The 14,696-nt window shown below is 37.2% G+C and overlaps 2 protein-coding genes across 2 annotated transcripts; one reads left to right on the forward strand and one right to left on the reverse strand.

Moving 5' to 3' along the window:
- The first annotated feature begins 4,709 nt into the window (after positions 1 to 4,709).
- Positions 4,710 to 7,238, forward strand: LOC104414135 (thylakoid lumenal 19 kDa protein, chloroplastic). The gene is made up of 2 exons (XM_039314642.1): positions 4,710 to 4,873; positions 6,263 to 7,238. Exons 1-2 carry the CDS (start codon positions 4,710 to 4,712, stop codon positions 7,098 to 7,100), a joined length of 1,002 nt encoding a protein of 333 aa, XP_039170576.1. The 3' UTR covers positions 7,101 to 7,238.
- A 56-nt stretch (positions 7,239 to 7,294) lies between these two features.
- On the reverse strand, positions 7,295 to 11,028 carry LOC104414134 (transcription initiation factor TFIID subunit 9). Its single transcript, XM_010025159.3, has 3 exons — positions 10,821 to 11,028; positions 8,331 to 8,609; positions 7,295 to 7,840 (listed from the first exon to the last, which is right to left on the reverse strand). The coding sequence occupies exons 2-3, from the start codon at positions 8,586 to 8,588 to the stop codon at positions 7,574 to 7,576; spliced, it is 525 nt and encodes a 174-aa protein (XP_010023461.1). The 5' UTR covers positions 8,589 to 8,609; positions 10,821 to 11,028; the 3' UTR covers positions 7,295 to 7,573.
- Between the last annotated feature and the right edge of the window lie 3,668 nt (positions 11,029 to 14,696).

Below are 14,696 nucleotides of genomic sequence, written 5' to 3' on the forward strand. Positions count from 1 at the left end.
TGTTCTTGAATCCATATAGGGGCAATGTCTACTTGGTATTGTTTCTATTGCTTGGCATTGTTGATTAGATTCCAACATTGTATCATCATAGGGCAGTATTTAACCAATGTCGTTTCTATCACCTAGTGTTGTCGAACAAATTTTGACATTGTATGCACCACTTGATCTTAGTGGGCTTTCATTAGCATATTGAAGTGTGTTTAAATTACGCTGTTGATTAGATTCCGGGACTTGTTATTATTAATTCTGAGCTTGTACTAAATGATTCTATTGGGTTCAACACTACATAAGATATATAAGCCTAAGTCCCATTAAATAAAAATAAAAAAATAATATTTGGTGAAAGATATTTTGTTGCGGGATCCGAAATTGGTGAAACAAAGTCTGAACGTCTTAACAATGTCTAATTAACTTGAATTACAAAATTGCAAATCAAATATGCTGAAAATAATTAGGATTTTTTTGAATGAAATGAAAAAAAAAGGACAAAACATTATAAACAAGTTGATTTTAGGCTGAAAAATGGCTTTTAAGGTCCTTTCCTTAACGAAACTGTATCTATTAATAATAGCTATAAATGGAACATATCCAATCATATTGTGCACAATCAAATCTCAAGTCCTAAATATACAAGAATAATGTTGTTAAATTATATTAGAATAATGGCACAATGTCTAATTCAATCTTTTTTTTTACAAAAAAGAAGAAGAAGAATCCCTTACTTTTTTCTATACAAATGCAATGAAAACTAATCCGAGAGGATTTTAAGGATGCGTTTTGGGAAACAATTTCTTTTCAGAATAATTTTTCCATTTCTACTCCTTGGAATAATTTCTCAGTAAAATATTGCATTTGGTAACTATACAAAGTTTCTTTTCTTAAAATGAAAAAAAAAGAACATAAATGCATTTGGTACGATCTAAAAAAAAAATTGTAATGTAAAATTTCTTAAAATTTTTCAATACTTTTTAAAGATTTTTTTTCCTTTTTTATTTTCTTATCTTTCCTTTCTACTGGTAGTGAGCGGCGGGGAAGAAAAGAAAAAAAAAAGAAAAAAAAAGAAAGAAAAAAATAACTTATTTTTAGAATTTGTTTCGAGAACAAAAACTATATTTTTTTTTTATATATATATATATATATTTTTACTTCTTGTTTCTGTTTCAAATCTATTCCCCAGCCATGTTTTTATTTTGGGGAATAGAAAAATTAGTTGACGTTATCAAATTGATTTCTATTTTTTTTTTAAATTCCGAGGAATCAAAGAACATAAATTGAGAGAAATAAAAATGTTACCAAACGGAGCATAAGTAGTTGATCTCGAATTGAATAGCCAAACTATGAGTTTGGAATTCTTCTAGGTTGATGACTAGGGTGAGCGGTTCTAAATACTGTATATGTTATATCTAGATCTTGGAATCTACCCATTAGAACATATTTATCATTTTTTGGAACCTAAAACCTACTTTGTCAAGTTAGTTCTATGATCTACCTAGGTTTCACCTATATTATTAATTGAACGGTTATAGTGAATTATCACATTTAGTAATCATCAATTGTTGCTACAATTTACTAACCGTAACTTATATTTAGACACATGAAAAATATTAACATTAATAAAGTAAAAGTCTTAAATCATAAAATGGAAGCTTAGTTAGTGGTTCCAATTATACACTTGTTATCGAACTATGGAATACCGTAGGATTGCACGAACACATGGACAAAGATAAACGCAAAAACTTATTTTAGATCCTAGGTTATAGGTTCCAAGTTCCTCCAACTTAAAACTTACAACCTACCCATTGAAACCAATTTATCAATTTTTGGAACATGGACTGCATAGGTCCTCACTAGTTTGGTTCTCATGTTGCAGATTTTATCCTAAAACCATGCTCATCTCTATTAATGATGCTTAACTTGATATAATACTATGAGATTCGATGAAGTGTGATGGCGCTTTTGAGCTAGATCTAACGTAACATTCTTGTTTGTCGTTGGGGATTCGTCAAAAATAAAACAATCCTGAAAAAGGGGCCGAGCCAGGCACAACATAAACATACGGGCCTAACAAATTTTGAAGAGAGAATGGTCACGCTGGCCGAGGAAGGAAAATTTCATAAGACTCAAAATTCACCCTCCCATTTAAAATCCCCTTCCACCCTTTTTGAAAATCATTAGTCTTTATTATTCCACATCTTTTCTTTACTCAATATCTCTCCACTTTTAATTTATGCTTCCCCAACCTATGTTATTTACTTCATATTTATATTATTGCTTTTCACTCGTGCTGTCTTTCCATATTTTCGCTTAGTTAATCGTCCGTATAAAAGGATCACGCCACCACTATCGGGGAATAATGACTATTCCTCTATTTTTTTTTTTTTTTGAGATATAGAAACACTTATTATTTAATCCACTTAACACGAATAAAGTATCCATCGAGATCAATAAGAACTGCAAACGGAAACTTGATTGATGGATGATCGCATCGCATTTTCACTAGTATGCAACGTGAAGAAACTTTTTGGGAGCGAGAACTCCTTTCCCCGAATCCGAAATGAATCTTCGATAATTTATATCATTCTTAGAAGGCAAAACGATTAGGTTGCTCATTATAAAAAGAAGGGGTAAGATTTCTAATTCCAAGTCTAAATCAGTGTCTTAGTATTGCCGCCTAATGGATATCAGTACATGTTAAAAGAAAGGCGAATCCACGATCATCATGCGCAAGAATTCCAGTACGCATACGTACGCAACTATGGTTATCTTGGTCAATTTAGGGAGATTATTATGTATTGTTGTACCACCGCATGCGGCGAGCCGAATATAACATGAGTGTAATAATTGCAATAAATAAACAAAAAATAGCATTGCAGGGGGAGGGGATGGGAGGGGAAGCAAAGCAAAACCACCAGTCTCCCCTTCCCCCAACCTTTTTTTCTCAAATGGTTTTGGAACCTGGGAAGGTCATATTGACTTCATGGGCTAAATATGGCACGAGAAGATGTCAACAAGGTCAGAAGGCACATCCCCAACGTGGGGGCATTTTGCTTTCTTTTTTATTATTTCATTCTATCGAAGAACATATGATGGGAACACAAGGACACGAGGAGAGAAAGACGAGACCACGAAACGTATTGATATATAAAAGAAGGAGCTCTTATTCAACAAACAAAGTTGGCCTCCCTTCCCTCCCCCATCGTGTCGACACGGTTGATATGCCTCTAGTGCAAGTAGTAGGCGATGGAGGACACGAGGGAGGCGCACACCAGGGTTCCGACCACGGGCAAGCAGGCGGCCGCCCCGCTGGTCGGGGAGGGCGCGGGGGCCTCCTCCTGGGCCATCACCGCGGTCACGGAGGCGGCAGCGAAGAGGACTGCACAGGCGATCTTCTTCATTTCCATTGCGGCGCGACCGGCGAAGAACCTCACGGGCTGTTCTCCGCTAAAAAAAAGGGGGTCTCGAGATTGATCGCCGAATCACGCTTGGAATGCAGCCTGAGGGGAAGATTGGGAGGGGGAGGCCGGTCTCTTATAGGGTTGGTTTTCTGGGGGGAGAACGTGACAGTTGTTGCTTTCCACAATGTGTGGGTTGATCTGTGAATTGGGATGGCGAGGAGAGGTTTGCTCGTCGCGGTTGAACGGATCTCGCGTTTGGATTTTGGTTGGAAAAAGATGCATTTATATATGTTCATTAGTGTTGGCAAAGGGGAGGCTGCGAATGCCAGAGTAAGGACTCCTCTTTCTTTAGGTGAGGGAAGAAGTGCATGCGGGACTCCAAAAAGTTAGGTTAATATCCTGAAAATCTCCAAACTGGTATACATGTGACAAATTTATCCTAAATTATTTTTTTTTACCATAAAAAACCAAAAATTGGTATATTTGTAACAAATTTACCCCGAACTGACCATAAAAAATCATAAACTTATACATTTATAACAAATTTACCCAAAACTAATTTATTTAATTACAAAAAATCCAAAACTGGTAAATTTATGATAATTATACCTTCCGCTAAATTAAATTAATACCACAAAAAAATCACAAAAATTGTAAACTGTGACAAACGAGTGTAATAAACTGTCATGTGTCATTTAATTTAATTAAAAATTAATAAAAATTAATATATGGTAAATTTGTCACAAGTGTATCAGTTTTGGGTAAATTTGTCAAAAATATACCAGTTTGGGGTTTTTGGCGGTCAAAAAATAATTTGAGATAAATTTATCATAAATATATCAGTTTGTGATTTTTTAAGGTATTAACCCCAAAATGTTTTATGTATTCTACAGACCCATTATTTGATAATGGGCTGGGCCGCGCCTCGAAGACTCTTACGTCATCACTCAATTGCTTAGACGAGAGAGAAAGGAAGAGAAAGGAGAGAGAAGAGAAGACTTAGGGAGACCCAAAAGCCCTACTTTACTCCAAAGCAGAAGCGAAAGAACTTCGAAGCTAAGCCATAACGACCTCGGATTGAAGAAAGAGCACGCACGCATTGTACCGTCCCGTGTTTCTGTCGGTTCCTCAGTGGTGTCCAACTTCCCATCCCTCTCCAGATGTTCTCTTCTTCAAGGCAGAGCTTATGATGCTGCTGCTCGTGTGCCCCTCACGCTTGTCTCCCGCTATAAGTAGTACCCACAGCTCTCGCAGACTCTCCACACAATTCACTGCAGACGCGCCCTCCATTCCTCTCCCTGTCAGTTCTTAGCCATGGCACCAGCGGCCACCGCATTCAATTCGGTTCTCTTGGCCGCTTATGTCGTTGTGGTTGCTCTTCTTTCTGTGCCCGCGGCAACCCGCGTTTCGGCTCAAGGTTTAGAAATGGCGCCGTCCCCTGGCGATCTTGCTGGACACCGGATCAGCTCCCTCTTTGGGTGTGTCCGGAGCTGCTGCCATCCTATGCTCTTTCTTGTTGGCCACGCTCCATCTCTTCTTCGGCAACTGATATCCGATCCCGTGCATCCTATCATCTTTGTCGGATGCCTTCGGCCCGGTCGAGGATGTGATTTACGTATATATATGTATTATCTTCATCTGTCCTTTCTTCTTCTTTTGCGTTCCTGTATAGCAGAAATTGACACATTACACAAAAGGAATTACAGAGATCCATTCATATATATACATGTACACTCCACATATATTGTTTCACAATAATGAACAAGGGAGCATCCACCTATTGCTGATAGGACTATGCTTTTTCCTGCATTCTTTGAATTCCCTTGGCGATCATTTGCAGACTACATAGATGTCCACATATCTGTCCATTCATATAACACTCACATGCACACACAAAAAATTCGACATTCCTTGAATATAATCATTCCGCACAGAGTCTAGCAATTAATTTTTTTTTTATGTACTTCTCCACTTCAAAGGATAAAACCTATATGCATAAATCCAAGCACACGCAAACAGATTCATCATAATCATCTATAGTGTGAACTCCATGTAATCCAAGGATCTGGTACCTGTAAGAATTTCTTGTGAGGGAGGAACAATAGTTGTGGATCATGTATGATGGGAATGTGACCATTATTATTTTGTCCAAACAGGAGTCAGCCCAACCGTTCATGCAGTGCTCTACAAGGGCCACAACCTATTAGAATGGTTCATCACGTGCTTTTTCATCGGTAGCGTGTACTAGTTTTGAAGTGGAAGAAGCCAATAATTCAAACTTCTAAAAAAAGTGATTAGTGTAAGAGTGGTTAAGCTTTCTTTTGTCTAGGAAAGAGAAATATCAAGTAGTGACTCCTACTATTAGACTATAAAGCTTTTTCCAATCAAACATTCGAATTTGGTACTCGTTATCATGATATGACATGACCACCATTATAACAAGACTTAGGAAAAGGTAAAAGATATGGAGCCTGCCTAACGCCTTTGTTTCTACTTTTCTTTAGCTAAAAGTATTTTTTTTCTCTCATTTTTTTTCTGCCGAACTTCAAATTACTACTTCAGCTTAAAAAAATTGCAAAAGAAGTCATAAACGATTCACGTCAATATTCCTATAATTTATTTTTAAAAGTTTTAGATGTTCCGCATTTGAATTAAAAGTCAAAGTTACACTCTTGGGTTAAAAAATTTGAAAGCCCTTTTCAAATATTGCTGCGTACATATTTTCAAGCCTTTGTTCTGTGAGAAGGAGAAGGTGTAATTTAGAAATCTATCCTCGCCCAATAATAATGCTTGGAATGGTCCTAGCGTTCCGATGAGATGGCAAGCCGCCATTGGTCGCAGATAATTACCCACCACGTCCCAAAATGACGTCACAATTGGCGAAGAGCATTGGATAAGAGAAAAATCATCATCTTCCATTGCAGAGACCCTCACATCCACCAATCCTTCTCCACCACCAGAAGACCGCCACCATGGCAACTTCACTCTCACCATCGACCATCCTCTCCTCCACCGCCGCCGGCAAATCGGCCCAAGCCCTCTCACCGTCGCCACCAAAACTCACATCTCAGCCCACCCCAACAAACACCCCTCCCCTGGCTCGGCCGCCGGTCTTGCCGCCACAGCCCTTGCGGCGGCCACCGTGCTCGCCACCGTGCCGCCTTCCTAGCCGAATCGCCACCAGCGACCTACCGTGTCTACTACGGCACAGCAGCCAGTGCTGCCAACTACGGGGGCTATGGTGGCAATGCCAGCAAGCAGGACACGGCCGAGTACGTGTACGACGTGCCCGACGGTTGGAAAGAGCGGCTGGTCTCGAAAGTGGAGAAGGGCACCAACGGGACGGACAGCGAGTTTTGCAACCCCAAGAAGAGGACGGAGAAGGAGTACCTGACTTTCCTTGCCGGGTTTAGGCAGTTGGCTCCCAAAGACGCCGTCTTGAACAATTTGGCTCTGTCCGACGTGGAGTTGCAGGACCTCATCGCCAGTGCTGACAACATATCATCGGTGGAGAAGAAGGATGAGAAGGGGCAGCTGTATTACGTGTACGAGATCGATGGGGTTGGTGCTCACAGCTTAATCTCTGTAACCTGTGCCAATAATAAGCTCTACGCCCACTTCGTGAATGCGCCCGCTCCTGAGTGGAATCGGGACCAGGAGACCTTGAGGCACATTCACGAGTCCTTCAAAACCGTCGGATCGTAGTAGGACTTCTTTCCTGAGAGAAATTTGTATTCTGGGTAATGATTTTTGTAAGCTCTTTTGAGTTTTGACGATGTAATCTGTTAACTCCATATACTCGTATCAAAGTTTTATAAACCAGTCGCACCGCAGCAATGTCTACTCGCATGCGTTACTTGGCACTCCAGCTTTGACAAAGCATTGCTACTTGAACAATATAAAGGAAAGCTAACTACTTTTTTTACAGCTGCTAGAAGCTCAACAGCGATTGCTTCTAAGCAAGATAAGTTACAGGTACAGCAGTTGCTGACAAACACCAATCTTCAAACTTGTCACTGAGCAGACCAAAGATGGAAGAGAAGCTTAGGATACAGCCAGCAGACTGCATAATATTCTTATACATTAAACGATCCAATATGAACTACCGTGTCAGCAGACAGACCCATAATTTCTCCAATTCTTTTCCCAGTCACACCATACCTGCGGATGCAGATCCATCACTTGGGATGTTTAGAGAGGGGAAATGAAACTCTCTGTGGCGTACTATGTGGCACATCTGTTTTCTGCTCCTGTGATGGATTGGCATCACTTCTTTCATCTTCTTCGGCTTCTTCCATTGCCTGAGCAGATTGCCTCCTCGGGATTGCAAGTTGGTAATTTGGGCTGATCAGCGTGTCCTGTTCTGGAGGAAGTGGAATTCCGAGACCTGATATTGTCTTTGGTAATGGAATCTTGTTCCTGCTTCTAGCCAATTCTAGTAAGACCTGATAGACAGTAACATCAGCATTGGTTTTTGATCGCTTGGTACAGTAACATCAAACAAGTAAAACACAAACACCAGACGTATAAATGTGTTGTTCACACACATAAGCCCCTGATAATTAATGAATCAGACTACTGAACATTCAACAGCAAACACAAATGTCCAGACTTCGCAAGGACTCAAGTGTGCAGCTTAAAATTTTTTATTTCATGGTCTTCACATGCCAAATGCCATCATGCCAAGATCATGCCAAGACAAAATTCTGACTGGGAGTCAACTCTAGCTCAAGTTGAATGGACTCTACATTATAACCTAACATGGTTTCTGCTCACTGGTCGGAGTTCCATTCACAAATTCACTCCGTCAAGAAACTGCCACAGCTGATATGAACAAGACATCATGCATTGAAACAGAGGATCATCCATGGTCATATGGACATATGTTCAATGATGACAAATCTATACAATGAACAATATAAACACTTTACGCACCTCTCGAGGAGGAGGCTGTGAAAAGGTGAAATTGACTTTTGACTGGACTGCAAGCTTAACATCATCACAATCAATTGCAGCCTTGCCAGCATGCTCAGAGTAGACCTGTGCATCTGTCAATACATCAACTACATATCGATTCCACAGCTCTAAGAATTGGTGTATAACACGAGGTTCATACTCCTCAACACCCATTGATTTCAGTAGTGACTTCACAACCCTGGCGTCTCTTGGCAAGTCATTGTCTTTCTCCGCCATCACCTCTAATGTCTATGATGACTGCATAAAAAGACAGCACACAGATATAAGAAAGATGTAGAAAGCACATATGGTCACTTTGCATTCAAAAAGGGAGGATAAGAAAAATGAGTTGCGAGAAGTTAATTCCATCAGCTTAAAATGACATCATAGGAGGAATTAAGATTATTAAGTAATCTCTTGCTCTGTATTGATTAAGTAAATGTGAAGTACAAAATGACTCAATTTCACACAGCTGAAAAAGGGAAAATATGTTATGCATGACAAGCCTGGCTGAGAACCACACTAATACTAACATGAGAAATTCTTTGTTAGCAACAGAATTTTGCTGGAGAGTGTGAAGGAAATGTTACAATGAGCTATTATTGACATGCTCTGTACTTCTCTTGGATCATGCCTCCAGGTAATCACACTTAAGGGAAAATGCAAAAGAAACTCATTTATAATCACAATGGGAGACAAAAACACTGGTATAACCCAAATGTTTAATTGTAGAAAAGAAATCAAGTCTTCTTGGTACTGCAAGTCAATCATCAACAACAGTAGCTAACACATCAATTACCATCTAGCTTTTTCTCATAAAAAAGGGAGCTAGCTGAACACCAAATTAAGTAAATGTAAATTAAAAACCCAACAAGAAATGCCAACTCTCCTAACACATCTCAAAAAAGTTTGCACAAGATGAAGAAGGGAAATTGCCCCTCTAATTAATACTTCAAAGGGAAAAACTCCAATTTGAGATTGGCAATAGCAATACAATGCTTCCAGCAACTTAAAATAAGGACACAAAAAAATACACATCCGGATGACCCATTTTACTGAATTGAACAATAGGGATTCTTCATCGCTCTCGGACAATATGCCATCTGAACTTAGTTTAACAGTACAAAAGGGAAATGCTCTCCCCGCCAAATTCAAATCACTGAAAAAGAGCAAAGGGAGATGCAGATGAGAAGGTGACAGTGCTATTCTCTATTGGCAACCTATCTCTCAAGCTTCACTGAATTTAACACTAATGAGACAGAAATTGGAGATGAATGATGATTGAGGGATTCATGTTCTCTCTTTCACTAAAGCTGCATTTATTTCAAGAAAATATGATATTTCAGAAAAAAAAAAAAAGTCGTCTTCCTGAAAAATGACAATATTTTTCGGTGTTTGGCTGAAATTGAAAATATTTTCTGTCGTATGGTAAGGAAAACTTTCTTTTATTTTCTTTGCCCATTCCATTGTTTTGCCTGTACACTTAAATGCTCCAAACCAAAACTCAGCAAAACTTCCATGCCAAGACTAAGCAATCACAAGCACAATGCACATATCATCTCGTATTCTGATACCAACCAAATACTTGTACAAATTTATATGAAGTTGAACAATGGAGTTGACATGGGCTAGAACCATATATGCGCCCTTCATACTGAAAGGACGCACAAATGTTTTACTCCGTGTCTCCAACCACCGTAGAATTTCCATCATCAATTGCCAGCCATCACATATACACAACCAAAGCCATTATCAGAGTTCAGAATACAAGAGTGGAAAGGGAATCAAAATAGAGAGAAATCATAGCAATATCCAAACACCATTTTGGACACTCAATTCTAGTTCAAGAAAATCTGCAAGCTATGAGACACGATTTTCCAATCGTACATTCAGTCAACAAACGGCATGAATCATCAAATCGATTCGAGCAATGACAAACTATAATAAGGCTACAACGAGCCAAGTTCTAATTGGATAATCATATCATAGAAACGTGGACGTCTAAAGATATAATAATCCAATCGCGCGAGGTTAAAGAACAAATGAATGCATTCTGATGTCATTTAGGCATTTCATCGAACAGGTAGAGTGGATTACGGCCAAAGAACTCGTATGCAAGAATGCGATAACGGTTCACTTCTATAACTCCCATAGAAGATTTCATAGAAGAAATTGTCTTCCTGGGTTGAACTTCTAAGAATTTTGACACCAACACTTCCAAGAGATGGAAATCGAATCGAACCGCGAAAAACACCCACCCAAACCGAATCACTGAGAAAATGGGGGCAAAGCCACCGTTCAAAATGGTCACGAATTCTTCATCTTTCAGAGAGAATTACGATGTCTGGTTCAAATATCCCGAGCTCAACCAACCTAAAACTGTATAAATCGACGAGTCCACACCACGAATTCTTGATAAAACAAAAACCCAAGAAACTAAAATAATTCCAAGCGAAGGAATCGACTTACCGAAAGAGAGAGGATCGAGCGCAGCTTCGGTCGATTAATCCACAGGCGTGAATCCACCGAATCGGACGAATATAGTCAACCTCGGAGGCGGGAGGGAAAGAAGGAGAAACTCCGGAGGCGGAGAGGCGAAGGAGGAGGAGAACTCTGGGGAGGCGGAGGGAGGTGGAAGAGCAAGCAGGCGAGAAGAGGAAGGTGAAGGAGCGGAGGAGGATTTCTCGTGTGAAAGAATTTTTTTTTTTTTTTTTTTCATTGATCGAATTTTTTTTGTTTTTGATTGATTTATTTTCTGTACATCAAACGCTGGAAAAATTCACAAAATCCTTTTCTTTTGTTCAAAAAAAAGGTTAATACCTCAAAAACCTCAAAAACTAGTGCATATCTGTAACAAATTTACCTAAAACTATTTTTTTTATCATCAAAAATCTAAAACTAATATACTTTTGACAAATTTATTCCCTATTACTTTTAACAAATTTTTATTTTGTAAAGTTAAAAAATTTTCATTAAATTTTACTATCAAATTATTAAATTAAATGACACATGATAATTTATTAGTATACCAATTTGGGATTTTATGTTTCATTTGTTACAGTTACAATTTTTGTGATTTTTTTATGATATTAATCAAATTTAAAAGAAGGTATATTTATCATAAATTTTTTAGTTTGGGGTTTTTTAGGTCGAATAAATTAATTTGAGATAAATTTATCATAAATGTACTAGTTTAAGGTTTTTTATAATTAGTTGGGATAAATTTGTCATGGTAGTATTAGTTTGAGATTTTTCAAGGTATTAATCATTGTAGAATAATTTAAAAGATCCAAAATTTTATTCCTTTTGTTTTAAAAATAGAAGCATTTGAATCTTGTAAGGACAATTAATTTCAGAGATGTCATTGTGAAATTTATTTTAGTTATAAATTTTTCTTAAGTGTTGATGCTATTATAGAAATTATATGAAAAGAGGCTTCATATTTCGTATGAAATAAGAAGGTGGGGTACCAATAACAAAAGTATAAATGGATGGATCCAACTGCAAATCATATATGCTTTTGAAATGTCTATTCTTATTTTGAAATTTTCAGTTCAATGAACTAAATACTTTTTCTAATAAAATATAAAATTGCAAATCAAAAAGTATTTTTATTTTCATAAAATTGAAAAAAACTTCACGAATGAAAAGCCCATGCTCTTCAAATTTTTACGAGAAAAAGATTGTGTGAGGGTAATATAAGAAGCAAGCTTGCTGGGTATTTCCTAGGTATTTCGAAAATTTCAAAGTATTGTCTTTCCAGTGTTATATACAGTCAGTAAATTGTCGATAAAAATATTATTCCCGAGTATGCTTATCAAGTGTCCCAATAATATTCAGTGACAAAATTAATAAGGCGGATTATTTATACCAAAGCGAAAAAACCGAAGAAAATTTCAAAAGATGGAGGAAGCTTGATTGGACATGCCATGTGGATCACCGGATTGTATTTGCCTATGGTTATATCATTGTTACCAAACAACCAAAAACCAGCTATCATCATGCATTCTTTTAAAAATTTTAAATGGCAAAGATACTTTGAGTTTATATCACGCCCTAGGTACGACAATTCGTCACACGAATATTTTAAAAGCTTTTAATAAATGTCGGTACGGTAAAATGGCCTATATCTTCATATCATAACATCTGTCTTTCAATTTTTATTTTTATTTTAAAAGGCATGCTATAACTTCAGCTTGACATACCACAAATCGTTGGTACAAAATAAAATTGTTAATTTACAAAGATATGATATACATCAGTATTGATCTACCAAACATCCAGCAATGCCAGGAGTATGACGAAGCGTTGTACCTTTGCATGGAAAATAATTCATAATTTATGATAGCATGAGATAAATTGGTATATATTTTTCTAATCTAATCGTGTTGTTTAATATTAAAAGTTAATGTATGAGATTTTCATTTTAAGTATGGGTGAGTGTCATATGCATTGGCAATACATCGTTTAACATATTAAGGCATGCGATGATTGACCTAAAGTACCACAAAACATTTTTGGACAAGACGTTGGAAAATATTTAAAAAGTAAAGTATAAGGATCTTGGCCTTAAGTACGTCTTGATTATTGAATACTTGGTAAAATGTCCCGTGATATTAAAAAATTTCATATGATTACTGACCTTCGGTAAGACACGTTATTGTATGTTATAGTAAGACCTTGTATAATATTAAAAAACATCATGTGATTTTGGCCTGAAATATGAGGGACTATCGCTCAACCATATTAAAAAAATTTAAATTGAAATATAAAAAAAAAATAATCAGATTGGGACATCACCTACAATAGTGGCATGTGATGCAATGGTTGCTCAATGCAATTTTAAGAGCAACACAATAGCGGTTTCCAAGGGTAGGAACTAATGCCTCTATGAGGTGAGTTTTAGAGTCTGTTTGGCAACTTGTCAAACAATGATAATTTTTATTCTTTTGTTCCTAGGAATAGATTTGGAATATAAATTTGTTCAGTAAATTTTTTGTTCTTGGGAATAAATTTCTATTTTTTTTGTTCTCGGAAATAGATTTGGAACAGAATCAAGGAGTAAAAAAAAGTTGATTATTTGTTCTCATAAACAATTCTAAAAAACAACCAACCTATTTTCTCTCTTTTCTTTTTCTTTTTTCTTGTTGTTCTTCTCTCTTTCTTCTTCTTCAACTGCCGACGTCGTTACCGTTTGCCGCTATCGCTGTCTACCGTCGCTAGTCGCCAACAATTGGTTGGGTGAGGTCCAGTGAGCTCGTTAGAGGCTCGCCAGGCCAGGGTGAGGTCTAGCGAGCTCGTCGGAGGCTCGTCCAACCATCGACAAGGTCAAGTCTTGCCAGTGGCTAGGCAGGCCTTGCCTAGGCCTCCCCTAGCCACCAGCAAACCTCGCTTGGCTAAGCAAGGCATGGCCTCACTAAGAGCCGGCGATGCTTCAGTGAGGTTGCCAGCCCTCATCCGGTTGGTCACTTTGAACATCTTAAGGTCACACCAAAGAACCTTGAAGAAGAAGAAGGGAAAGAAAGGAAAAAAAAAAAGAAAAAAAAGAAAAAAAAAGGAAAAAAATAATAAAATTATTTAAAAATTAAAAGAAAATTATTTGAAGTAGAAATTTTGTGAATAGTGTCAAATGAAATTCTATTTTAAGAATTAAAATTTTTGACAAATCAAATGACTTAAAATGCTTAGATATTGTTCTTGGAAACATAATTAAAAAGAATCATTTTTAATGATAAATCGTTCTCAAAACAAAAACGTTACTAAATGTGCTCTTATTGGCTCATATGCACAACTTATAAAAATATTTCGTCAAAATTATAAATAATATTTAAATTCCACAAAATTATTAATTTTAGTATTTATATAATATAACAAATTTCAGTGTCTAAAATTGAAAGAAAATCAAAGTATATGCCTCTTAAGACTTGAACCGTGTAAATCAAAAGTTTTAGTGGACATAATTCATAAGTAAAAAAGCAAACGCTGAAGTAGAAAAATGCTATCGAGAATCGAAGGAACACATCCATTTTCCCCCATTCAGATCACGTGCAATGAAACTCTTTCTTCACAAGAAATGTTTCATTGTAGTACGATAGCTAATGTAGTGAAAACTATATATATACTAAAATATTATAGCTACTCAAATTTAGAGAGAATCTGATATTGGATGTCAAACAAGTCGACGAATGGTGACGTAGCGAAAACTAAAGCGTGAAAAGATTTCGAGGTTCGGCTAGTGGCGGTGGCGTTCCCACTCTCTCCCACCCTCTCTACAAACATTTTTTGAATATTTTTGTAGTGTTATTCTGCCAATCAAAATTATTTTATGATTTAAGACATTTGTAC

This window comes from Eucalyptus grandis, chromosome 6 (assembly GCF_016545825.1).
Source record: "Eucalyptus grandis isolate ANBG69807.140 chromosome 6, ASM1654582v1, whole genome shotgun sequence".
NCBI classification, from domain to species: domain Eukaryota; kingdom Viridiplantae; phylum Streptophyta; class Magnoliopsida; order Myrtales; family Myrtaceae; genus Eucalyptus; species Eucalyptus grandis.